Genomic DNA, 27,288 nt, shown 5'->3' with positions numbered 1-27,288 from the left:
GACACTAGGCATCCTGATCTCCCCCAAAAATTCAAAGAAATGCATTTTGCCACCCAATTCAAATCACTTCACTGAAATAATGCATAACTAGGGATATCTAAATTTCTATTTATTATCTGTTACAGCAACAGAGTTAAATACACATCATCCTTCTTTTTGACTCAGAAGGTGAATCCCTGTAATTAAAATAAATAACATGATCACTATCAAGGCAGAAAGATGCAGCACATATTCTAATTGGCCCAGCAATTCATCAAATGCGAGCTAGCAAGTTCAATAAAAGGATATGATAAATCCATTATCTAATGACAATTTTGAAGAGGCTGATATTAATTTTATTCTCTGCTAACAGCACACAATTTGGCAGCTAGAGACGAATCAAACAAAAGTTTGAACTTTCAACCAAATCATTACATATTTTAGTACCTTGTCCCTCTTGCCTCAACCCAACCAGTCTGGCTGAAATTTTTACAACAGATGTTGTCTCTCTTAACTCAACTCAACATGCCTTCCTATGTTGTCTATCTTGCCTCAACTGGCTTAAAGTTTAACTATGAATTTCAGCTTTTGCCTCAACCCAACCAGCCAGGCTGAAAGTTTCACTACTAATTTCAACTCTTATCTCAACTCAACCAGCCTGCACTTCATTTGCTCTGATTCAATGGTCTTAAACTAAGAAACAGAAAGAAGTGAAAGCAACATATTTATATAAATTAACAAATAATCTATTTCTCTAAGTTACAATGTGAAAATTTAAGAGGAACTTGTAATATTGTGAACTAAATCCCAAATAATCCTAAAAGTTCTATCATAAGTCCTAAAGTTTAGAATGTTCCTAATAAATTCCAATATTGAATGTGCTGATGTACCAATAATCTTGTATGTGTCAATGTACCAACAGTCTTGATGTATCACAATGATATAATCCTGAATGTCTCTGCATGAATTCACAATAATTCCTAAGTAGTGTAGAGTCCACAAAGTAGATGAGCACTTTATAATTCCAATGAATAATTTAAATTAATGATTCCTCTCAAATTATATCTGAGGTCTCAAATATAAAATCATGAAATAGTTTAAGTACAGAATATACATTTTGCAAGTGAACAGTGTTTATTCTATTAGGATTAGTACTTCTAATAAACAAATGTGATTGTTTTAGACATAATTTTATCTCATATGGATAACACACATGCAAATAAATGTGTTATCTGTTACTCTGTGTTTTGGAAATATTAAAAGCATGCTGCACATGGTGTGATGTCATTCAGTACTAATCACTATATGTAACTGGTTCTTTCAAACTTCACAAGTTTTCATGTTTTTTAGAACTGATCACTTCTATATAGGCATTATGGGATTGTGAACTACAAACAAGATTTACTCACCTCCAAAGCTGAAGAGCTTTACAATGTGCAAAACTATGTACCTAAGCAAATAGTCGCTTGACAACAAAAGTGTTCCAATCAGCATCACAACTGTATGCTTTGCATATTAACACACTTTTTTTAAAGAACAGTGCTTAGTTAAAATTACTTCTAAGAGATGGATTAGATTGACTTCAGTAAGTCATGAAAATGATATCTTTGGAACTAATTTCTTGCTCTTAACATACAAAAGTGACCTCAGAGTTGGTTGGTGTAGGGATAATTTCTGAAATTGGATAGTAAATTGCCAGATAGCAGTCACTTATTTAGTGACTATGGCGCAGACTGAGGCAAAGAGGAAAGCCCTCCTGGCATACAAGGCTGCACCTAGCCCCAGAACACTACAAGCCCTCCGGATTGCAAGGAACAACGCCCAGAAGACTGCACGCCGCTGTGCCAACACCGACTGGTTGAACCTTTGCAACAGTATACAGACAGCTGCCGACACCGGGGATGCAAGAGGAATGTACAAGGGTATCAAAAAGGTGACAGGCCCCCCCCCCCACCAGCTACAAGACCGCCCCCCCCCTCAAGTCCAAGACAGGTGAAGTCATCACAGACCAGGTGAAACAACTGCAGCGATGGGTTGAGCACTATGTCGAGCTATATGCAACCCAAAACAATGTCACCGGAACTGCCCTGGACGCCATTCCAGACCTGCCTGTCATGGTGGAGCTAGACACACAGCCCACCCTGGAAGAGCTTGGAAAAGCCATCGATTGCCTTGCCTGTGGGAAGGCTCCCAGAAGCAACAGCATTCCACCTGAAGTCCTCAAGAGCGGAAAACCAGTACTGCTCCAGCCCCTACACATACTCCTCTGCCTTTGCTGGGAACAGGGATACATCTCACAGGACATGCATGACGCCAACGTCGTCACTTTGTACAAAAACAAAGGAGACCGTAGCGACTGCAACAACTACCGAGGCATCTCCCTCCTCAGCATCGTCAGAAAGGCTTTTGCCCATGTTGCCTTGGTGCGCTTGCAGATCCTAGCCTCCCGCGTCTACCCAGAGTCCCAGTGTGGATTTTGAGCCGGCAGGTCAACTGTAGATATGATCTTCTCACTACGTCAGCTGCAGGAGAAGTGTTGCGAGCAGCAGATGCCCCTCTACATTGCCTTCATAGACCTGATGAAGGCGTTTGACCTGGTTAGTCGGAGTGGACTCTTCAGACTCCTGCAGAAGATTGGCTGCCCCCCATGTCTGCTTGCTGTCATCATGTCGTTCCACGAGAACATGCACAGCACAGTGTGCTTCAATGGCGCAACATCTGAAGCATTCCCAGTCATCAGCGGAGTCAGACAAGGCTGTGTCTTTGCGCCAACACTCTTTGCCATCTTCTTCTCCATGTTTCTCCAGTACGCATTCAAGGACTGCAGCGAGGGAGTGTACATCCATACCAGGGCTGATGGCAAGCTGTTCAACATCGCCTGCCTCCGTGCTAAGACTAAAGTCACAGAGGTACTCATCTGTGAATTGCTCTTCGCCGACGATGCAGCCTTGACATCACACACAGAAGATGGACTTCAGCAGCTGGTATGCCGCCTCTCCCATGCTTGTAAGGAATTTGGACTGACCATCAGTTTGAAGAAAATGAAAGTCATGGCGCAGGACACAGACTCCCCTCCTTCTGTCACCATCGATGGGTACAACCTGGAAGTTGTCGAGAACTTCACATACCTCGGGTCTAACATCTCCAGCTCACTCTCCATTGATTCTGAGGTGAACGGCAGGATTGCCAAGGCAGCAGCAGTGATGGCCAGACTTAACCAGAGAGTCTGGAACAACCCCAACCTCACCAAGAAGACCAAACTGCGTGTCTACTAAGCCTGCATGCTCAGCTCACTTCTCTACAGCAGCGAAACATGGACCACCTATGCGAGACATAAGAGGAAACTCAACAGCTTCCACCTGATATGTCTGCGGCGCATTCTGCACATCCAGTGGCAGGACAAAGTACCCAACATAGAGGTTCTAGAACACGCCAACATGAACAGCATGTTCTCCATTCTCAGTGAGAGGCGCCTTCGCTGGCTTGGCCATGTCAAGAGAATGGACCCAGAGTGCATTCCCAAGGACCTGTTATATGGGGAGTTAGCAGAAGGTGCACAACCAACTGGATGACATCTGCGCTACAAAGATGTTTGCAAGAAGGATATGAAAACAGCAAACATCAACATCAATGACTGAGACAGCTGTGCAAACAACCGTTCCAACTGACGTCTAGCTGTCAGGCAGGGAGTTCAAAACGCAGAGGAAGAGAGAAAAATAAAACAAGCTGAAAAAAGAGCTAGAAAGAAGGACAAACAAAAGCTTATTTTGGAGCAACGCCATCATCTCCCATAGACGGACGGATGCCAAGATGGCTCAGAGTGCTGGTGCTTTAAACTAAAGACATAATATCTAACTGACAAGAATGATTTGACAGTGCTCATTTTTACAGATGGAAGTTCGTTTTCTCATTGCAGAATTTGTTTAGAAGTGGTTCATATGTGATTCTGAGCTAACAACGTGATCTGTATGTCCTGTCTATACTTCAGAGCCAAGACAAAAAGCAGCTACATCATATCATCTCTCTAACCTCTCCCATGAAATGGGGATTTTCACCTTAAAGCTAGGAAAATACATAAAATATTTGTATTGGGAATGGGGCCGAAATCTTACTCCTGAAATGGCTATGAGAATCCCTTGTTAAAGACTGCCTACTTAGAATACTGCTCATCTTCTTCAGAAACGTAATATATGCAGTGACTACTTTTTTCTTATCAAGACCATTAACAGCAACAACAAGAAAACAAAAAGCCATGTAGTAAAGTTTTCAGTCAAATACATCAGTGCCATTAAAAAAAAACTAGAGAGCCTTATGGGCTCTCCCATATCATTAAGACAGCTACTCATTAGGCCTGTCTCCCCACCCCAAACCACATTGATCTGATTTTCCTGTCAAACTTTGAGGGATGATATGTGTCATGTTTATTCTGAACTTCAGGAAAAGATGATTGCAAATGACCATGTCATGCAGGGCAACATCCATATACACCTCAGCCTTGAGAAGATCATCTCCAAACTTGTAGATAAAGCTAGGATATAGACTTTGTCTACACAGCAAATCATGTGAGACATGAAATGGGAAATACTGCATGTACTTCTGTTTCCAGATTTCATTAGTTACCTATAACTGGTGCTCATCTGTCCTTCATATATAATAATAAACTGCCTGTGCATTTCATGTCCTTCAAATGCTGCAGTGGAATGCATTAGTGGTCAACATGCTGAGTGGTACCCAAGTAACTGTTTGACAACTTAAGCTACTGGAGGGGATGAGCAACATAACAAAGTACCCACTGCAATACTGTTCATCTTTAATGAATTGTGATCACTATTTTAATGCATTAGTTCATGGACTTGGATGTTGCTAAATCCATTGTTATATGGCATGGTTGACTTCTGTAATTGCTACGCTTCCACTGTACTGACACGAACTGATTAAGAATCTTAAAACTGTTGCTTTCAAATGACTAAAATAGTAATTATTGAAATAAAATATACATAAACATTGCTTTATTTGAAATGCAATCACATTCTGAGTGAACACATCAGTACTAATTTGTTGCTGTAGTACAATGTAAAGCATAAAGTATTTTGGTATTTAGTAGTCCAAGGATTGACAGCAAGGCCTGAAAAAGTGCTGCTTTAAATGTTGTTATTGTTGTTATAGGGTTTAACACCATTTTTCAGCACAAGAAAGGCTATACAGGGCGGCCAGTATTAATGGTGGAGGAAGAACCCAGGAAAACCCCGGAAAGAACCACTGAATCACGAGAAGCTACCGGCAAGCTTTCTCACATATCCACATTAGCCGAGCCCGAGACTAGAACACAAGCAGACAAAGGTGAGATGGCAGTGATCCGTGATGGAGAGCGCTTTAGACCACTCGGCCACTCAGGGCCCCCTGCTTTAAATGAAACTAGGTACAAAATTATTAAGTTTTAGTGAAGAATGTAACAGATAATTGCTGCTGAAGTGCAGTGTAAAGCATACAATATTTTGGTATGCAGTACTCCTTTCCATCATGACCTTGATAAAATATTAGTTTAAATGAAGTGTTATACAAAATTTTAGTAAACAAACTCGCATCTTTTTTTAACTACTCCATAATGTATAAATTATACTGACAGAGAAAATATTAAATTTGAGATCTAATGAATACTCGTGTAATGACTCGAGTCTTCTTCAGTCATCAAAAGGTTATTATTCAAGACATGTTACAAATGTGATGCTATACATGTGTTATGATGGGAAAATGAAAACTTCATATTTGCATTTTGGTGCAATTAGAAACATTGTAGCTTATTTATTAGCCTGACATCTACAAACCAGGATTAATGAAAGCACTTAAAACCGTTTTAAAACTGCAGTAATTAGTTATGCAGGCCATCTGATGCTGACTGTATTTATCAGGTTCATATGATACACATGTTGTTTATTTAAATGTTGTGAATTTATTTTTTTACTTGTTGCATGAGAAAATGCATAAAAACTTTTGGATAATTACTAACTTTTTGTGAGCTTTGGCAACCTAATGATTGAAATATTCAACAAATTAAATAAATTTTCAAGGTCCAATTTATTTAATCATAAGAAAATTGAATTTAAAAAAATAAACTACCAATCAAAGCAGTGTAAAATTTCTAACATCAAAATATGAAATTGATTCATGAAATTTCTAGGGGTCCCGAGTGGCAGAGTGGTCTAAAGCACTCTCTATTATGTATCACTGCCATCTCACCTCTGTCTGCGTGGGTTTGAGTCTCAGATTCGGCCAATGTGGGTATGTGAGAAAGCTTGCCAGTAGCTTCTCGAGGGTCTGTGGTTCTTTCCGGGATTTTCCAGGTTCTTCCTCCACCATTAATACTGGCCACCATGTATAGCTATCGTGTACTGAAAAATGGTGTTGAACCCTACACAAACAACAACATGAAATTTCTTATCAATGACACAAGATATACAACATAATATGCATGCTCTATACCTGGGGCTCCAAATGCAACTGAACCATTTCCATTCTTGGCATCCACCACCCAGATACCTTCTCCATTGCCACCCTTCACTTTGAAGACAAATATGCCCTTGATTTTTTTCACCCAGCTAGCTCCTTCCTGGTTAATAAAATAACTGGGTAATAATGAACTGAAAAAGGTAAATCTGTCAGGTCCATTGGCTTCTATCATACAACAGACTTCAATAATTGTGTATATAAAGATCTACAAAATACCGGACTTTGATAATGTGCACGTCAAGGTTTATTGGGAGCTAGGATCTTCAGGTCTACATATAAGCACCTGTATTATTCTGTTCTTTAACAGTATTATTGCCAGTGAAATGAGTAGCATCAAAACTGCAGAAATGTGGATGTTTATAGCACAGATGAAAGATAAAAATATTTAAATTATCATCAATATCGACATAACAAGCAACTTATTTTTGTTAAATCAAAACTGTACTTGCAAATAAATAGCAGCCCTCTCCACAAGTCATACTCGCTTGAAGTGTTGAAAGAAAATTCAAGTGTCAGGGGTTAATGGGAAAACAAATCTCACTTCATAGGGTGGGGGAAGCATGACAGAAAGAAAATCAAAGTATGCAAGGTGTTTCAAGTTGAGTATCAGACACTTATAGATGAATGTTTTATATGTTTTTGTTTTTGCCAAAAATGAGTGATGAGATAAGGGAAACTTGGAGATTATGTACTAAAGTCCTCAGCTTTTCCACTAAATCGTGAGCATTGAAGAAATATCTCAAGAATATAGGTGATTGTCTTATACAGTTGGTACCAGAAGAAGGTTGATAAACTTCTTACCTTTTCCAGGTTTTTGCGAATCTCTTGGAAGACTGGGGCACACTTGAAGTCTGTTTCATTTGAGGCACTGGCAGGCACAGCTTGAATCTGTCTCCTGCAATAGTACGCCTTGACAGAGATCAGATGTTTAAAATTGTGCCAAGACAAGGCCTGTGAAGTCCTTGATACAAATCTTGCATTCCAAATGTACAATTTTCAAACCTGTACACACACAAATGCACACTGGGAAGGTTATCTTTTTTTATTGCAACATGTTAACTTCATGCACAGAAAGCAGAAGTTTTCCCCTGGAAATTGTCTGAAACAACTTTATCTACTCAGGTAAAATAAACATTGAACCCTGAGTAATGTTTGTGATAACCCTATCTGATAGGTGATGTTATTTCCATATTGTGTGTTTAATTTTTGTCCATGACTGTAGATTGTATTTTAAGATAATTATGCCATAAATATGTTATTTACCTGGTCCTAGACCTAGCCTGATAATGAACCTGTTTACAGTTTGAGGTAAGTGTCCATTGGTATAATTAACTGTTATGACATACATCATGTGGGGATAAATTGCTATATAGAGTCTAAATTGAGTTATGTAGATTTTTATACAAATAGAGAAGAGAACAATTATTTCAACTCCTATTTCTGTTTTCATTTTATTTTCAGTCTGCAGATGTATTTACTGTTGTGTTTATGTGACTGTTTGGACTAAACACTACTTTGGGATTATTGGGAATTCATTCTAAGAGTTCTGGACAATGCCATTATGAGCAAATTCAATGTTATTGGTACATCAGAACATTCAAGACCTGGAATTCATTCCTAACACTATTCTTTGGACTTATGATAAAACTTTAGGACTATTTTGGATTAAAATCACAATACTGAAAGTTCCTCTTAAATTTTCATCTTATAAATTAAAAGAATTAAATTACATTTGAAGTTTTACAGAACTTGATGGCTGTGCTTCTTTCTGTTACTTAAAAACAACTAAAAGAGCACCTACCCCTGATGCTGAGGAAAGCCATGTCTGTAAAGGGCAACCACAACAGCCCCTCCCAAGCCAATATTATGCTGCAGGGCTACTTTGGCTCTAGGGACTTGCCTCTTGCTGGCCATACCTCTTAACTGCCAGCATAATTCAGCACACTGGGCAAGGCCTGGAGAATGTAACAACTAGATTTGTAAAACATGTATGCCCCCAACTGCAGATAAAACTATCAAGTCAAAAAAGTTAGAAAACATGAAAACTTTGAAACCTTACTATAATGGCATGAAAATCAGATCATCTACATATGAATATAAACATGTACATCAAATTTAAGTTGTCTTTCTCAAGTGGATTTTGCTTTAATGTGCTAACAAGGCTTTTACAATGACCAAACAAGAATCCATCAAATTGACTGATGCTCTACTGGATGAAAAGAATTTTCAGGAATTCAAGGTAAGACTATTTTTTCCTTTTAACTGTGGAGTGTAGAAACAATCTTTGATATTCTTCAGTGACAACAAGATTTTCAAATCTGCTACTGTGGTGGACATCATAGCACCATTTTGATTTAGGCCTAACAGGGCATCATAAAAGGTCTTTTGGTGGAAACCTCATGTTGATAATATTTTCCACTTTGGAGTAGGAATGATAAGATTTTCAAGATGGATGTCATGGTGAACATATCCGATATCTGACCGACACCATTTCTGTTTAATACCAGCTAGACACAGACCTGCCACTTCAAGTGGAATAAAACCAGAATGCAAAAGGAAAAAACATCAGGATTTGGAGAAAAAAATCAGGATTTATTTGTAACCATTTATTTACCAAAACTTAATAAAGGAATTGACAAAATTTATAAATCTATGTGTTGTAATATGCAGTTTATTTCCATTACATACAGTAAAAGGTAGCAGATTTTCAGGAAAATTTAGTTGTCTTAACTATTACTTCAGGAGAGTATCAGATAGCTTGAAGGAGCAATGACATTCTTTAGTCGTCAGCATCACAATCCTCTCAACAAAAAGGTCACTTAGAAGACTCTGGTCTTTGAGGCTCTATTTGTCTTGCTGAAAAACATGCTCTAAATCTGCATTGTTGTGAGGCAGAGTGCAAAGTGCCTTCATGACATTATATCATGAAATATTCTTAAACTGTGAAATGAGAGAGAGAGAGAGAAAGAGGGAACTTACAATGAGTTAGTTCTCAAAAAATATTTCTTATGTTTTGCTTTATCGAAATAGAGAAATGTAACAGATCGATTTTCTTTTCTTTATAATGACAATATTCATTCAGAAAGATATTCACAAAAAATTACATGATTATTCAACTGGTTTCTTTTCTTCAAAATTATTCCAAATAGTTTAAGTTTTACCTCTTTTTCACTTATACTAAACATATAAGTTTTAATTTAAATACCTATGTCTCTAGATAAGAATCGTACCTAGAGCAGATGATCTGACACTTGTAATATCTAAGTGATATTACAGTATTGGTGTCACTCAATATTTTTCAAATCAGAACAATACCTCGAAAATACATTACATACAAAAAGTTCTACAAACATTTTGTAATACATTCAGTTTGATGAATGACAACACATTTGAATAATCTAATTCCTTTGTATAAATATCCTCTTTTTCCTAAAATGACATTTTCATATATTTTTCAACTCAGTTTATGTCATAATATTATTATGGATTACACTTTTTACACATGCATGTGCCAGGAAATGTTACTGTTCTTGCTAGCATAGGTGACCTTTATAAAACACGTAATTCGTTAGTTTTATGCAAATATTCTCACACATTGTAGCTCCATTTTTGTAAAATTATCTCCAAAGTATTTAAAAAGTAGTCATAGGTCAGCATATATATTTCTTTATTGAGTTTTACTGCATTTTGAAAAATGATGTTCTCGTTTACTTTCGCTGCATATGTTGTACAAAAGGCCCAATGTCATATATGCTAAATACAGACAGTTGATCTTTCAACCATGAATACATTTGGATGTAATAAACTGTACATCTGGTGCGATATTCATCAAGCTTTGACTGTAGGCTGTTCCAGTAAAACATACCTGGGACCCTGGGAAGGCACTTTTGATGTGGGGTACTCACCTGTAGATGCAATTTAGATTTTTCTTAACATTTTAATAAAAAGTCGATGAAATTAAAGTACCCTGGCATATAGTTTTAACAAACTGCCTTCCCTGGGTACCATGGATGTTTAAATGGAAAAGCCCTTGCAATAAAGCTCCAAGTTTTAGTGTATTCCTAGCAGAATTTCTGCATCATTTTCTCTCTCTGAAGGAGGTGAGGCCATCCTAAATGAAAAGGTGGCAAAATAGCGATCATGTGAGATTCATACAATGCTGATTGACTCTGAATATCAATTTAAGCTTCTGATGTGCTTGTCTCTCTCTTTATTGATTACTTCTTATTTCACTACCAGATTTAGCTTAATTTTTGGGGCATTTTTAAAAATTGGGAATTTGGGTTAAAAAAATCAGGAAATCTGGATTTTTGGATTTTTATTTTAAAAATCGGGATAAGTGGAAAGTCTGTAGACATCATAAAAAGTCTTTTGGTGAAATCACAAGGTTGATATTAACAGCCATTTATTAACAGTAGTGATGAGATATTCAAGATAGCCATTGTGGTAGTCATATTAGAAGTTGCACCAGCATCAATTTTAGTTATGACCAACTGGACATAAGAAGTCTTTCAGTGAAAATCCCATGCTGATATGACCATTCATTCAGGAGAAATAGTGATAAAAATATTTTCAAGATGGCCATGGTGGTAGGCATAATGAATATCTGAATGGCACCATTAGGACTAAACAGCCATGATAAACTGTTCATTAAAACCACCATCTGATACAAGCATCCATTCTGGAAGAGGAGTAATAACAATATTTTGAAGATGGCCACTGTTATGGCCATACCAAACGTCAGATCAGCACCATTTTTCATTTTGGATCAACTATGCATCATAAGAAGCCTTCTGTTTAAAACACATGGCAATATTATATTTCATTTCGAAGGCGTAGCAATAACAAGATTTTCAAGATGGCCGCTTTGGTGGCCATATTGGGCATCACATCAACACCATTTTCATTTAACTAAACATCATTAGAAATCTTTTAGTGAAAACCACATGCTGATATGATCAAGTGCAGCTATAACAAGGTTTCCAAGATGGCCACAATGACCATAATGATGACCATCAGACCAGTGCCATTTTCATTTTGGAACAATTACTTCTGGTGAAAATCACATGTCAAGATGACTTTCTATTCAGAGGGAATAGCAATAAGATTTTCAAGATCGCCACTCTGGCAGTCCTATTCGACATTAGATCAGCACCAGATCATTATAAATGAAAAGCACCAGATCATTATAAATGAAAACCCCATGGGGATATGACTATCCATTCTGGAGAAGTGGCAGCAAGAAGATTGTCATATTGAATGTCTGAGCAGCACCATTTTCGTTTAGGACCAATTAGACCATGGGATGAATGAGCGTGTAAAGTTTCATGGCAATCCTCCTTGATGTTGTATAGGAAGAGTAGCATTTAAAAAACGTGCTAATGGCTGGATGGATTTCAGACCATCCCATAAACTCTTACAGGTCTATGACCAGTAGAGCTAAAAATATATTCATAATAGAGGAGTGGTGAGCAATCTGCTCATGCAACATCTGTATCCAAACTCTACACATGATGGAGATGAGTCCCAAGTAAAAAATAAAGTGCAAAACTCTTCTGAAAACGAGGAGGTTAAATGATTAGGTCAGCATGCTTATCTTCTGAGAAAGACCTAAATATACACTTGAAAGTCACTAAATCCTGCAAGAGTAGCTGCATTTACAAAGTTATGTTATATATTTCAAGTACTCTTCTGAAAATCCAATGACTGAAAAAAATCTCCAAGACAAGTTGCATTTACAAAAATCATTTACATTTCATTCATCTGCAAGACAAAAATGGCAATAACTGAAACTAAAAAATGTAAAAAGTAGAGTTAATTGTTGAAATGCATATCTTTAGAAGACGGACATAATGTGTATAAAATTTCAAAGTGATTTAGTGAAAATTGTGAAACTAGTTGTGTTCACAATACATTTATTCTGTCGTACACTACATCCAGCTCAAAGTCATAAAGAGCAATATCTCAGAAACAAGAGGCCCAAGTGGACCTGATATCACTCACCTTTTTATAAAACTTAACAGTTAACCCTATCACTAAGCAGGATCATGTAGTATTATGAGAACACATCCTGTGCAAACTATGTTTCAAACCTCTATCAAGTTGATTTTGCTTATTTTACTGAAGTCGAACATAAAATTCTTGGAATCTTTCCAGGATAAATGCACAAATAATATGATATTCTTGCCCTTAACTAAAGTCACCTAAGATCTTTAAATGTTAATTTTACATAAGAAGCTTAATTTGTGGTCTACAAATCTCAAGCTGTGATTTTCAATAGTCTATATCATGGTTACTTCCTTGCTTTACTTTAATTTAGACAAGGAAAAAGCACAAAAAATGTAAACTGCATATTATATTAGACTATTTCCAGCTGCAGTGAATTTTATTAATATGCACAGATCTTGTTCATAATAAAATTCATGGACACCATGATGATTTAGATTTAGCAAATGCACTCAAAATCTGATCAAAAATAATCTCAAGAGTAGAAACAACCTCTGCCAATCAGTTTACAAGATCACCTCATTAATGTGTGGATCTCGCTCATGTCAGATCTTGATCATATATACCTATATTCCAAAGTTTTTTAAATTTTGATCAGAAATATGGCTTCCAGACAAACTCAGCCAATCAGACGCCAGGTTACGTCATAAATCTACATCAAACACATCCAAAAGCTTCATGATATAAGCCTATATAACAAGTCTCATCAATATTGGATCAGAAATATAGCTTCCAGAATGGTATGTGTGTGTGATCTGAATTTTTAACGTAGCTTTTTAAAAACATCAGTCATATCGCTATTATGTCTGCAGTGTTACAGTTTATAGTGATGTCTAGCACTGGGGCATCATGCCACAGACATGTAGTCACATTATCCTGACACCAGGCTGACTAGTTCTAACACTAACCTCTTAATGCTGAGCGCCAAGCGAGGCAGCTGTTAGTACCATTTTTGTTAAGTCTTTGGTATGACTCTGCCGGGGATCGAACCCACGACCTCCAGCATCTGAGGTGGACGCTCTAACCACTAGGCCACCGGAGCGGTATCCAGAATGGTAAGAAGCACAGCCAAAGAGAATGGAGAAAAATTTTTTTATATGATATAAATTGACACAAGACCACTTGTTAACTCTCATGACAGAGATCACTGCTACAATAGTTTAGTGAGATGTGGGGTTAAAGTGATCTACTGGCAAGGTCACTAATCATGGTTTGCAGATTAGTGTTGTTAATTTCGAGCTTTCTACTTAGTTTGCTTACACAACAGAATTACAATTAGATATTAAAATCATTTCAGTTATCAAGATATAACAGTGTTCAGGTTGCTGTTCACCTATACAAAATATAAAAACTGTATATACTGGAAACATTAGGACCTGACAGAATGTTTATAAAAGCATAATCTGAGGTTAAAAATATTAATTATTCCACCAAAAGTTCAATGGCTGGCATCTCTGTTACAATAATTGTTCTGCACCGTAAAAGAAAATAATTGTCAAAATATTTGTTAAAGCATCCTTCTGTTATGTGAGAAGGCATTTACATTTCTTCATTATTATATAACATCAGTGAAAGAAGCTCAGGCACTCATCAGCACCTGTGAACATTTTATTCAGTAAAATGTTGTAGTGAGTAAGGTTCAATGTGCTACTGCATTTAGAATTTAATTCAAAACTTTGCAGTTAAAATTTTATTTCAATTCCAATTTTTTAAAACTGTATGTCATATATATGTTTTGTCTTGTTAAGTTCTGTTATGGACCAATCTAAAATAGAAGAATTGGACTCTGATGAAATATCCATGATTGGAGACTATTCAACATCGCTTAAAGCCTAGAAGTACAAATCATCCATTTTAAGATAAGATTAGACCAGCAGCTCTTAAAAGGAATTTTCTTATTAGTTTCAACAGTTGCTGGCCTAGAGTTCTACAGGTTCTTAAATTTTATTTACTACACTGAACTGGAGTAATAAAGGTAGAAATATGAATAAACAAACATGATAGATGTCATATATTTGATTGTGAAAGAGATGAAAGTGTTAGATATCAAAGCCATAATAGATTCCCTAGTCCCAATTTCCAAGAAATTGTGATTAATATGGAAATTTCTTGTGCTTTAGTTATGCCAGGAAAAAGACTTTGCAAAACAATACATTTCTCAAGCAGACCACACCTAAATGTACAATTATGTGGCTTTCAAAGACTTTAAAGCAAAATCTTCTTGTTAAACCAATGCCAATGTTGTTGTCCAATGCTGCTGGAAGGTCATACCGACGATCCACTACCTCTTAATCCAGTGTGACAAGATAGTTCGTTTTTATAAAGTGTGTTACCTGTTGCCCCTAGTGGGTGTCCTTTGGATATCAGTCCACCACTTGGATTAATGACATATTTCCCTCCATATGTGTTGTCACCTCTGTCAACCATCTCACCTCCCTTTCCTGAAACAGAAGCAGTCAAATGTACTTAAGAAAATAAACACCTGATTTACTGCATAGACAAATCCTGAACTGAAGATCATGCAACTCTGAGCTTAAGTCTGAAATTGTGATTCCACTCACAGATAATAAAAAAGATGGTATTTTAAAAGTAAAATCTGTTTTTGATTGGTTAGTACAAAATGTCAAACTCACCCTCAATATAGGATGTTTTATGTCAAGTTTAGGTAGTTACCAAACAATAAAATCCAACTAAAGTAATGTCAGAGAAACCAAAGTCAGGAGGAGAGACCATCAGGGACCATAACTTCTGTAAATTATGTCTTGGAACAGTAGGGATGGACTTAATTCAAGGTCTTACCAATTTAGTAAAATTATCATGCAGAAACAAAAGTTAGGACAACAGGAAATCTGGGGCCCAACTTTTCTAGACAATGTTGTATAAACTTGAAATCAAATTCATTTAAAGTTTCAAGCTGTTTACCACACTTAGCTTAAATCAAACAATCCCTAGTATAGTGATGCAAAAGACACAAAAGTCATGAGGATGGACAATCTTGGTGGCTCTGTAAATGATAACGTACAATGCATGAAACTGAAATCACTGAAGGTCTCTTCAATAAGAAATCATATACAAATTTGATTCGACAAACCTTGGAAAAGTTATTCTGCAGAAACCAAAGTTAGGGTGACTAGCAATCCTGGGGCACAACTGTATGCATGATGTTGTGGAAGACAGAAACTTAAGTCATTCACAGTCTCATCAATAGAGAGCTGCATTCCAAAGTTGGTAAAGTTAGGCTATACATATTAAAGTTAGGAGGCAGGAAATTAGGGGCTAGAACTCCTTTAAAGGATGACACAGAACACTGGAAATATGTTTTGAGCTCTCATAATTATAAAGCTGCATACTAAATTTGGTTAAAATCCAACAATTTCCAGCATAGTTATCTTGTGCAAACCAAACAGCTGACATACAGATTCAAGGACTGATGGACAGCATGATAAATGAGCTCATCAAGTAGGGTCCCTACAAGATTTATTAATATAGTCCAACTTGCAATGCAGCAACCTGCTTGTAAAAATATCTGTGCAAAGGGGTCAAGTAAAACATTCAAATTTTACAGAAATTTAAACATATTCATCAGTAAAATAGAAAAAGTCCCACAAATGGTTTGATGGAAGGAAACCCAGAAAACCCACAGTAAGAACTACAGACCAATGGGAAGCTAGTGGCAAGCATTCTCACATACCCATGCGGACTTAGCCAAGACATGAATCTATGCATACATAGGTTAGACATTACTGATCTGTAAAGGTAAGCATCGTAGACCACTCAGCCACCAAAGGCACCCCCACAAAGAGATTGACACTCTACTGACTGAAAAGAATTTCCAGGAATCCATGATAAATCCATTTCTTCTATTTTATTATTCATTTTAACTTTTACATATTGAAACTATCTCATATATTCTTGAGAAACTCCAACATAACCAAATCTGGTAATAAAAATATTTTCTTATATGTTTTAGTAAATATTATTACAAGAGGCTTGCAAGTGTAGTACAAAACTGTCATAATTGAACTTGATATCATGGATAGAAGCTAATCCACCAACTGGGTTTGATAAAAATGAATTAAAACTTGTCTGTATTGTACAATGTCCTCAAGCCAGTACAAAACCCTGTGTTAAAACAACTGACATTAAAATCAATGTCAAAATTCTGAGTAGTAACTGGAATTCAACTAAATATTAAGTATGACAACATAATTTGAATAGGTACAAGTCACCATGTTCATAAAGTATACAAATGCAAGCAATGACCTTTCACTTTATCCTAAGTTTAATCAGATCTGGTTATCAAATGCCTTTACAAATGTGCAAATATACTGGTGATCAAATCTGCACAATTCTCAGCTAGAACCAATAACTGAATTTCATTTTTGTAATTAGTATTTTAATGAAAGTTTCATGATAATGCCACCATTGGTTCAAAAGTAATCCTGATAATAAGAATTTTGAACTGGCCACTATGGCTGCCAAATTGGAGGCCAGATGAGCACCAATTTCGTTCAGTTTCTTTTATTGTTTTTTGTTGATTTTAATATCATTTTTAACCCATTATTGGAGCTGAGAAAATAGAAGCCACGTGTCTTTCCCAAAGACACAAGAAGGTTGCCAATGTGGGCTGTTACTGAACCATTGACCTTGGATTATACGTCTGAAAGTCTATCAACTGAGTTACCAGGGCTTCCTAATTCATAATCAACTACATATTGCTAAAGTGTTGTAGTGAAAAACAAATGTCAATATGACCATCCATACAGCAAAAGTAGCCCTATCAAGGTTTTTAAGTACAGCGCTCAAAGCAGCCATTTTAAAACAGGAACAACTGCATACTGCATCAAAGAATTTTTTTTTTTACAAATTAAAAAATAAACAACTCTATTTTATGTAGCTCTGAAGATTTTTCCAACGGTCACTGATGTGGCTATTTTGGAATATAATGTCAGCATCATTTCCATTTAGGACCAACTATAAATAATGAAAAGTGTTTCAGTGCAAACCACATGATTATCAAAAGGCAGAGTGATAACAAGATTTTTAAAAAGACAGTGAATTAGCGTTATCAAGATTTTCAAGATGGCTACCAAGGTAGTTTATGCTGCACATCTGATAGGCTCCATTTTCATTTAGGTCCAAACAAACATCATAAGAAGTCTTTTACAGAAAAGCCCAAATTACTATGACCATCGATCAGGAGGTATAGCAATTACTGAATGTCTGAGAGACATTATCTGATTTAGGGCCAAGTAGACCACTGGAAACACTGTGTGCCAAGTTTAGTGAGTCTCATTCCAAGTTTTGTTGACACCTCTTAGCTCCATCCCAGCCTATATGGCTGGTTAGAACTTAGAAGTGACACCCTGTTTTTCAGAAAGTGTGTTTGGTGTGGGTTTTCCCTGTCCTCCCATACATATGATGGTATAGGTGTGTAAAAACAATAATGTGGTAAAACTTTAGCAGGGTTGATTTGTTTTTTATCTATCAAAAAAGTAAGTTTTTTGAAACCCATATAACTAGCAGGTGTACTATCATGTCCCATGTTAGAGCTTACATGGACACGAGTTCCATCTGGATAGTTTAGATTTGGGGTTGTACTATTGCTCCTGTAGCTAGATACGGCTAAGGAGCAGGTTCCTTCCCTTTCCTAGAAAGTTTCTTTTTAGTCTACCCAGTGACTCTGCCAGAGTCATATGTCCATGTGTCTATCATGTGTGGTGTTATGTTGTTATTGTGAAATTGGATTGCTGGATAGCCTCTTAGGTCAAATTCATAGTTTTTTTCCTTATATTAATCTTGTATCATAAATCCCTTTGAAAAGAATAAAGTATCTATTTGTATGAGTTGTATTTATGTTTCAGCGTGCATGTAGTGTATGTGTTGGTATAATATGCCTTGGCATAAGGGATGGTATGGATACTTGGAGGCATTGAAAAGATTTCATCACGTGGACGTGATGGAAAACATCCCTAGTGAGTTAGAGTTTTAAATTCCAAGTGGCTCAGGAGGACTAGTGAAAACAAATTCGAATGGATACCAGACATGAAATGCAGGACAACTGCATAAGCCCTTCTGGTCTCTGAAACAAAATGAAAATTAGACACTTGTTTAATAAACCCTGTATCTGCAGGGTGGTCTTCATAGACAGGCTTGAATGTATTTTTCTCTTTTGGTCTAAAATACTTGCTTCGTAATGCATTCACTCTTGGATTGCCCTGTTTCTGCAGGGTTATCTTCATAGAAAGGCTTGAATGTACTTCTCTCTTGGTCTAAAATACATGCTTCATAATGCAGTCACTCTTGGATTCTTATTTTATCCATTCTCAATATGAACAAAATTACATAGTGCCCTAAACTCATATCAGTGCAACAGGATTTAATGTACTAGTAACTAATCAGAGAAATTCACATCCACTATGCTTAGAATTACAATCATATCCCAATAATAACAACAAGAGGGTTAAATTTCCTCTATAGGCCATTTTTTATAATTGATATTGATATCTAGTCATTACCTGGTTCACACAGCCCAAGAGCCTCGTATGTAATAAGTTCATTGCATGAGAAGCAATCATGAAGTTCCACGACATCCACATCTTCTCGTCTCAGACCTGGAATATCATTAATATATATATATATATATATATATATATATATATATATATATATATATATATATATATATATATATATATATATATCAGTCATCTAAACAAGATTAGCATCATCAAGTTTTCAGGAGTTACAAAATTTGTCAAACCATGGATGTAAACATCAAGGACATCATGTCTCTGTTGTTAATGTCATTTCTGTGCATATCCAAATGTTTTTGCACTGGGAACATGATAGTTTTGTTTAACTCTTTAATTGTATGCCCATGAAAATAAGATTCACTAACAGTGGTAAGTCTTTTCTACAAATTGACTGCATATGTATTGTAACTGCAAATGCCTCTCTTAAAGAAAATAATATGGCTACCATCAAGTCTTGAGAATCTGTCCATGGTTTATCCAACTAATGCTTTATTATGACACATCTTACGGAAAAGTTTTATTTACAAAATTTACTCAAATAATCTAATAATTTTCCTAAAACACTTTAAGTTTGTGTAATGAAACTAGAGTGTGTATTATCACACAGTCATCAATATGAAGCTGTTCTGATCTGTTTCAGAGTTGATAGGTTGACATGTTGTTGTTGTGGGGTTTAACGCCTTTTTTCAGCACACGATAGGCTATGCATGGCGGCCAGTATTAATGGTGGAGGAAGAACCTGAGAAAACCCCGAGAAGCTACTGGCAAGCTTTTTCACATACCCACATTGGATGAATCCTAGACTCGAACCCATGCAGACAGAGGTGAGATGGCAGTGATATGTAATGGAGAGCGCTTTAGACCACTCGAGGCCCCATAGGATGACATGTAAAACATGATGTATTATGCCATACTATATAAAGTACATCATGCTGTGACATCAAAGCAAGTATACAATGACAGTCATAAATTAAATTTCTGTCTAAAACCATACAATCTTCACAAAAAAATTATTTAAAAAATCTCTACTCATGTGATGAACAGAATCTTATATTTGTTCATTTCAAGTTTTGAATTTTTGCATCTTTTGCATGCCATAATTTAAATAGGACTGAAATTAATCAACTCATTTCAAGTTCATTTGAAATAGGCATTGTTTATGGTTACATTTCACACAACTTAAGCTTCTGTTCAAGGTACAGTATTATATTTCAAGATACAGCACAGATACAGATATATATTTTCTTAACCTACCTGCAGTTGCAAAGACCTTGTCAGCAGCTTTTCTGGACATGTCATAGCCCACCTGTTAAAAAAATATCAAAATGTAAGTAACATACACATGCTTATTACCTTTGCTGGTACCCAGCCTAAATTAGAAAGCCAATAGCATAGGCTGGTAACTTGTGCAGTATGCATCTCCTTATTGGTTAGTCGGTGATGTCTTTCATACAACAGTGATGTCATTCCTATACAGCCAGTGTGGAAATTACTCCCCTGAACTGTAATTATTTGGTAGCTGCACATCAGTGAGGGTAACAATTCTGCACTTTCACAAGATAGAGGATGATAGCCTAATGAGCACTGGAAGTGTGACACAGTTATCAGTCACTTACTAAAAAAACCACTTATACAAAGGCATAAATTATAAATAGTAGGCATACAGAGCTATTGTTCTTTATTCATACTACACTGCTAGCAATATGAGCAGTAAGGTCGGGGTCTGCATGTTCAGCCCAAACTCAAACATGCCTATTAACTTGTGACAATGATTGTTGTAGCACCGGCCCCAAGATCCTAGGGGTGAATATGTGTATTGCTGGATGAATCAGGGTTGAGTCCACACACAGGCAAGTCTATAAACCTTGTGACACTGATCACTATAACACTGACCCCATGATCCAAGGAGTGAGCAAGTGTGTTGCAGAATGAATCAGGGCCTTTAAGATGAGTGCACACTCACGTGTCTATAAACGTGACACAATACATAAGCATTCACCCCGAGATCCAAAGAAAAAGCAAGTTTACTGTTTAATGACTAAGCAAATCTTGCAACATGAATCATTGTAGCACTGACCCAAGCTCAACATTTTGGGTCTCCACCCACCGTATGGCAATAATAAAAGATCTGATTGTTTCCTGTGCAGAGGGGGGAGGTGGTGCAACATCAGCATCTGCATCACTCTCAACACTATTGGTACTCATGTTGGAATCGTCTTTTGCTGCAAATTTGTTCGTTATAGAATTAATTTTTTCATCTGACATGCATTCAGCTGTGGGACAATCATTGTCAGCACAAATCCACTCCTCCATATCATCAAGAGAAACACCCATCTCAGGACCATGAGTCTGTACAAATTTCTCCCAAACAGCCTCTGCATTAATGACATCAGTTTCACCGAAATCTTCAAAGTCACTATCATTGTCACTGTCTCTGTCACTGTTTTGCTTTACATCAAAGGCAGCTCCAAGACCCTTAATCCAGCACCCCTCTATGATCTTAGGAGTGATTGCTTTCCAAGCCTGACCACCCATGAATACAGCCTCTTTTAAATTCACACTCTTGAGAAAGGTTGTAACACTGTCTCCACTGTCCAGCATTGACTGTATTAACAGCCGATGGTAATTCTGTTTAAAAGTGCTGATAATTCCTTGATCCAGTAGCTGGATTATAGATGTTGTATTTTTAGTGAGGTATTCCACCCGGATCTTTCCATCGCTTGTTACGAGTGAATCAGCGGGGGGGGGGGGGGTTTAGGGGGGCTGGGCAATTATCCAATAAAAGTAGAGCTTCTCTAAGCCCCTGGATCGCTGGTGGTTTCTGACAGCTGGGACAAACAACTTGAAAAACCACTCCATAAATATGGTCGCATTCATCCACGTTTCCACTGTTCCTGTATGCAAATGGAAGACTGTCCATGTTCATATGATAGAAACAGTGAGGGGACTTGTATTTGCCAATACATAATGGTTTTATCTTGTGTGTACCAGTTTTGTTCACACAAAACAAAAGTGGTAATCTCTCTTTGTTCAGCGTGAAGCCCTCCTTTTTGTGTGAGTCATCTCTGGTAGCAGCTTTGTCTGTCATCGTTCTGTAGCAAAGACCAGCCTCATCACAGTTGTAAATTTGGTGTCTGTGCATTGTTCACAGATGATTATCCCTCTGAGCTGGTTTGGATAATTACATGCGGCTTCCTGATTTACTGAGCGTATCTCTCCCGACAACGAATTTTATTTAATTCCATGTTGGCACTGGAATCTCCTGAGCCATCCTTCGTTTGCCCTGAAATGAGATTCATTGTCCATCATCTGAATCAACATCATATAAGTAATCCCGAAGTTTCTGCTCATCATTAAGCCAGTCTTGAAGTGTTGACTCCGCAATTTTTAGTTCATTGCAAACTTTGGCTCTTGCTTCACCATTATGAAACCTATCTATGACGCACAGATTTTCAGTCACTGAGTACGCCTTTCGCTTGATTCCTTTACTCTCCATGGTCACATTTACAAATGATTAAGACACATTACTGATTGACAATATATACTTTAATGATGCTAAGTACATAAAAATGTGAAACCATTTTCGATTGGTCAAATAAAATGAATTTTGATAACGGTAGTGACCACAAGAACTTATGCTCAGATTTGCATGCCTTTGAATTTTTCTTTGTACTCCCCTTGCTTGATCTGATACAAAAAACATATTCAAAGTGATAAAACAAGACAGGTTTAACTGATTTTTTAATGCAACAAACACTTCCACAAGTTGTTGATCAAAACAAAGCCGGCATGTAATTAGGTTCTCACAGAAGTACTCACGGGTTTCGATGTGATGGTTGATTGACTCTTTTCATGTTTTCATAGAACAGAATATGTTTTGATTATAATGTTTAAACTGAAACGGAATTAAAGGATTAGAACGTGACTTTCACACAGCAAGACATTTAATTGGTGTTTATTTCATTCTCTGTTGCCACCTATTAACATTTACCAGAAGTTTTCATTGATCAGTATTTCACCAGACTGTTTATTTACAGAGTACTGACAACTATTTATCATAAAAAAAATTTACATAATATATAATATCTTATTTAGAACTTGCAAATTCACAATATGGATTCTATCTTTAAGGGCATTAATCACCATTTTCGATGATAAAACAAGCGATGTATCAAGGTTTAATTTACCAATTCTTATCGTAATTTTTTCACATTCAGCATATTTTAAAGATATTTAAAATATATTTTCTTTGGAAAAAATCTGGAACCACACCGGACACCACATTATAAGCGGGATCATGAGTTATCCAGGTGCGAGTTATCAAGGGAGTGATGTATAAGGGTACTTCATAGTGTTTTTTGTTACCATACCAGGGATTTAAATGAGAAATCTGTCTGTGCAACCATGATGGTATTTGTGTTTACTATGTCTTTAATGCAACATGATGATGATGATGAAATATACAGCAGAAAACATCAAATTTGTTTCTTAGTTCTATCTTTTAGTTCGGTTTAAGTGTAATCATCATAAATACAATGTACCCTCTTGTATTCAAATTTAAAATGAGTCATTCAACCGTAATAGCTGTCTGTAAGTGTTTCGCTGAGACCTTAATTAAGTTTCGACAGTGCTTTGCTATCTGACTTGCAGAAGTATCTGTTGTATGGTATGGGTGCACTGAATTAAAAGCTGGCCTCCTTTGTATTATCATGTTAACTGCGTCTTTTGTATCAAACAAAGAAGGTCGAATAAAAGGAAAGTTAAAAAGCAAACAAATCCTACAGTCATAAATTGGCTGAACTCATTCCAACTGATCAATCGAACACAGTTATAAATATTATTGTGTACGTAATATAATTAAACTACCTTCAAGTAACCTAGTCATTCATAAATATGATCAAAGATGGCAAGGCCACCAAGAGAAATGAATACTTTGTCAAAGAGCTTTGCTTCAGATAGGATAACTGTGGAGAAGTGAGTTTCAGAGAATTCCTGAACAGGCACTTTGAGATATCCTCAAGGATGAGGAGAAGTTTCATTAATATTTGCAATGAAATCATGGCATCATTATTTTACTAAATGAGCAATACAAAAATTAGTTGCTACATAGATGATTGTTACACGAAATAAATTTTATTAGTTTTTGGAAAAAGGAATCTTGTTTCATGGTGTATCAACTGTTAGTCTGGTCCATATTTCAGAGATTCCCTGCTTTGAACTTTGCAGCGATTTAAGAACTGCAGAACAAAATAATTAACAACAACAAAAAGCAATAATGTAATATACAAATGTTCTTGTGAACATGTAAAACTGGTTGGAATAATGTTAATGATCTTTCAGATATTGGGCATCTTGAAAACAAAAATAATTTATACAAAATAACAAACAACTCCAACAGAAAGAGCGCTTTATTGACAAGTGTTCTCAATACGATTATAAAATGAGTTAACAGCCATTAAACGGTACATTTATCCCTCCCGCCCCCTGTGCCACAGTTTGCTTTATGTCCAGCAGGGATAGCTCACTTTTTTTTTATTCAGGTCCCTCGGTAACTTGTGCCCTTGTTTATAGTGTGGTCTATGTTTTTGGAACCCGATGTGTGGAAGTTATCAAGGAAGAGTTGTAATTGTTTATCTACAATTACACAGTGGTGGTGTCAGAGTTGGGATGGAGAAGGGAGTGGGCAGGGCAGTTAGGTCAGAAAGTATCTTCAGCATCATTTATTTTTTATTAATTCCCTTGCCACTTAGGGAGTTATTGCTCCTTAATGTGGCTCCAAGGTTCGAGTAGGGTGATTAGAGTGGAAATATATGTCATGGAAGTTGACTATTGGAAGGAACCATCCATGCAGTAACAGTTTTGTCAGAGCATTGCACGCAAATATTAATGGACCAAGATCAGATTTGTTTCTTCTCACCTGCACTGTAATTTTGCTTGTTTCAGAATAATGAATCACAAATTTTTAAGTAAATTATTTGTCTGAGAATACTTACCTAATCACATTAGGTAAGGAATATTAGCCTGCTACCTTGCAAATCCAGTCCTACTAAAGACAAAAAACATCTTATCCTACTTCATTTTAGATAGACAAGTAACTCTTGCCCATTATCTCCCCTCGATACCACCAGGTGTTGCCAGTTTTTAGCAGAGTGAGACGCAAGTGCGGATACTCACATGGCGGGGAGATTGTGAGGGTTTTTAAGTAATGTGATTGGGTAATTATTCTCTGAGAAACAAAATTTACTTAAAAATTTGCTTTCTCCTTCTAATACATTATGTTAGGAGAATAAGTAATAGGAGGATGGAATGCTGAGCATCCAACCTCTATTTTGGGTATCCTTCAGGCCGATAGTTGGATTCTACATAAGAAGGATAACCCATTCTCCTAAGAGCAAAAGCAACACAGCCTGGGATCCATTGATCTGAGGCTCTTATAAGGTTGAGAAGACGAAGCTGAAATCTTTTACCCACAAAATTTTTCATCTGCAAATCCAGCAAAGCTAACAGGCTGTGTTGGGTCTCGTGGCCACATGTGCTGCTGCTACCAGCCATACAAGATCCAATGTTTGTCCCTGCAGCACTAAATCTCCAAGGGAAAAACTCGAGAAGGTAGACTCTGCATGCCAGCCAACAGCTTCTATAATATCTACGATCAAAACGATGCATTCATAAGTTTGCCTTGCAGAAATGGATCTAACCTCGTGAGCTGTTACCCTCATGAAGCAACTCTGAGCTGGAGAGATCTCAGAGTATGCCGAGTATATAACCCACTTCAGCTTTCCGACTTTTACCACGAGGAAGAGAAGTTTGGATGTGTCACAACATGTCTGTGTGTCTCAAATAGTGCTTATTGGGGCGCTCACCAGTTATTATGTACTTTTGAGAGAGTGACGTATGTAAGGTGAAGTTGTTTGCATTTAAAACATGCACAAAGGAGAGAATCTTGGCATACCTCTATGCTACATTAATGTAATGTGGATGATATTTCTTTGGATACTGTACTTATGGAAATTGTACATGATCTAAGCACACTGCTAACTAAAATGACTGCTCCCTTGTGCGAAAAAAAAATCAGCCTGAATTAGTCTAAAGTACACTATCCATAGCAGCTATTAAAACAGGGGAAACGAATTTTGCCAGACTAGACAATACCAGCTTCTGAAAGTGCAAAGAATGAATTACCACATATATAAAATGTAAAAAAAGTTATCGGCTATTTTTTAATAATTTACCTCTGAAGTTCAGGAAGTGAAAATGACCAAGTGGAGCTAGCACTTTTTTGAAAGGTGCACATTTGCAGTAAGGTCAAACTGTATACTATATAACCCATATTACACCCATCAATCATACACCAAAATAAAGGGAATTAAAGGTTCTTTCAAGTATACCTAAGATATACAAGGTCTTTTTCAAATAACCAGTATAACCAGTGAGGAAAGCCGGGGAAATTCTTTTTCTTTAAAATTCTAACCCTATGCAAAATACGAAACTGTAGAGCGCCACCTATGGGCGCAGACAGGATCTTGCATGGATGCTGCTCTTGACTTGTCTGTTTTAGAGAGAGGATGAATGTAGATGAATTGGTTACCCACGGATTCTTGGCAACCAAACCTGGTTGTGTAAGGAGGACTACAGAACCATCCAAAATGAAATGAACATAGTTTGGATTGGTTGAAAGGGCATGAAGCTCACCGACCCTGCATGTCTTGTATGATAGGAACTTAAGCAAAGCATGAGCCAGAGGTTCAAATTTGCTTCAGTTGAGTCAAGTTAGAACGCAAGACAAATTCCATTTTGGAAACTATATTATGGATTTTGGTCGCTGGAGATAGAAAACGTCAAACAGATTTGAGAGATCATTATCATTCCCAATGTAACATCTGCCATGATGTTATAGATCCTTGACAGTGCAAACAGGATCTCGCATGGCTGCTGTTTTCAACCAGGCTATGGAAGAGAGCAAGCAAAGATGCTTGTATGACTACTGACAGATGGTAACCTGTTCTGGGCTGTGAAGCCCAATGGTTATCATGATATCAAAACCATCAAACCCTCTGATCTGAACTGATGGGAATTCAGCTGAACATAAAAGGGGATGCCACCCTCTTACCCTGCATGCAGAAGCTAAAGCTATCACCAGACTTGGTCTGTATGATGCCTTCCGACAACAGAAGATACGGTCCCTCATAAAAGGTGTGGGGGCTTGTGCTAGAGGGGCGAGGGGATTGTTGATGAACGAATCCCGAAGCCCCTCCGACTG

General features: G+C 36.9%; 1 protein-coding gene across 1 annotated transcript in view; it reads right to left on the bottom strand.

The window, feature by feature from the left end:
- The window catches only part of LOC149806650 (sterol carrier protein 2-like), a 91,949-nt gene that overhangs the window by 18,420 nt on the left and 46,241 nt on the right, over window positions 1–27,288 (bottom strand). The window contains exons 11-16 of the mRNA XM_089956167.1: window positions 20,283–20,334; window positions 19,011–19,106; window positions 14,826–14,933; window positions 8,288–8,441; window positions 7,288–7,381; window positions 6,460–6,586 (exon numbers count right to left, since the gene is read on the bottom strand). Coding sequence (XP_089812293.1) covers window positions 6,460–6,586; window positions 7,288–7,381; window positions 8,288–8,441; window positions 14,826–14,933; window positions 19,011–19,106; window positions 20,283–20,334 — 631 coding nt within the window. The remainder of the gene's footprint in view (window positions 1–6,459; window positions 6,587–7,287; window positions 7,382–8,287; window positions 8,442–14,825; window positions 14,934–19,010; window positions 19,107–20,282; window positions 20,335–27,288) is intronic.

The sequence above is a fragment of the Sinohyriopsis cumingii genome, chromosome 1 (genome assembly GCF_028554795.1).
Source record: "Sinohyriopsis cumingii isolate HCF-2022 chromosome 1, ASM2855479v2, whole genome shotgun sequence".
Classification (NCBI taxonomy): domain Eukaryota; kingdom Metazoa; phylum Mollusca; class Bivalvia; order Unionida; family Unionidae; genus Sinohyriopsis; species Sinohyriopsis cumingii.
The sequence above is the reverse complement of the archived record's forward strand: the minus strand, read 5'-3'. Positions and strand labels throughout refer to the sequence as shown.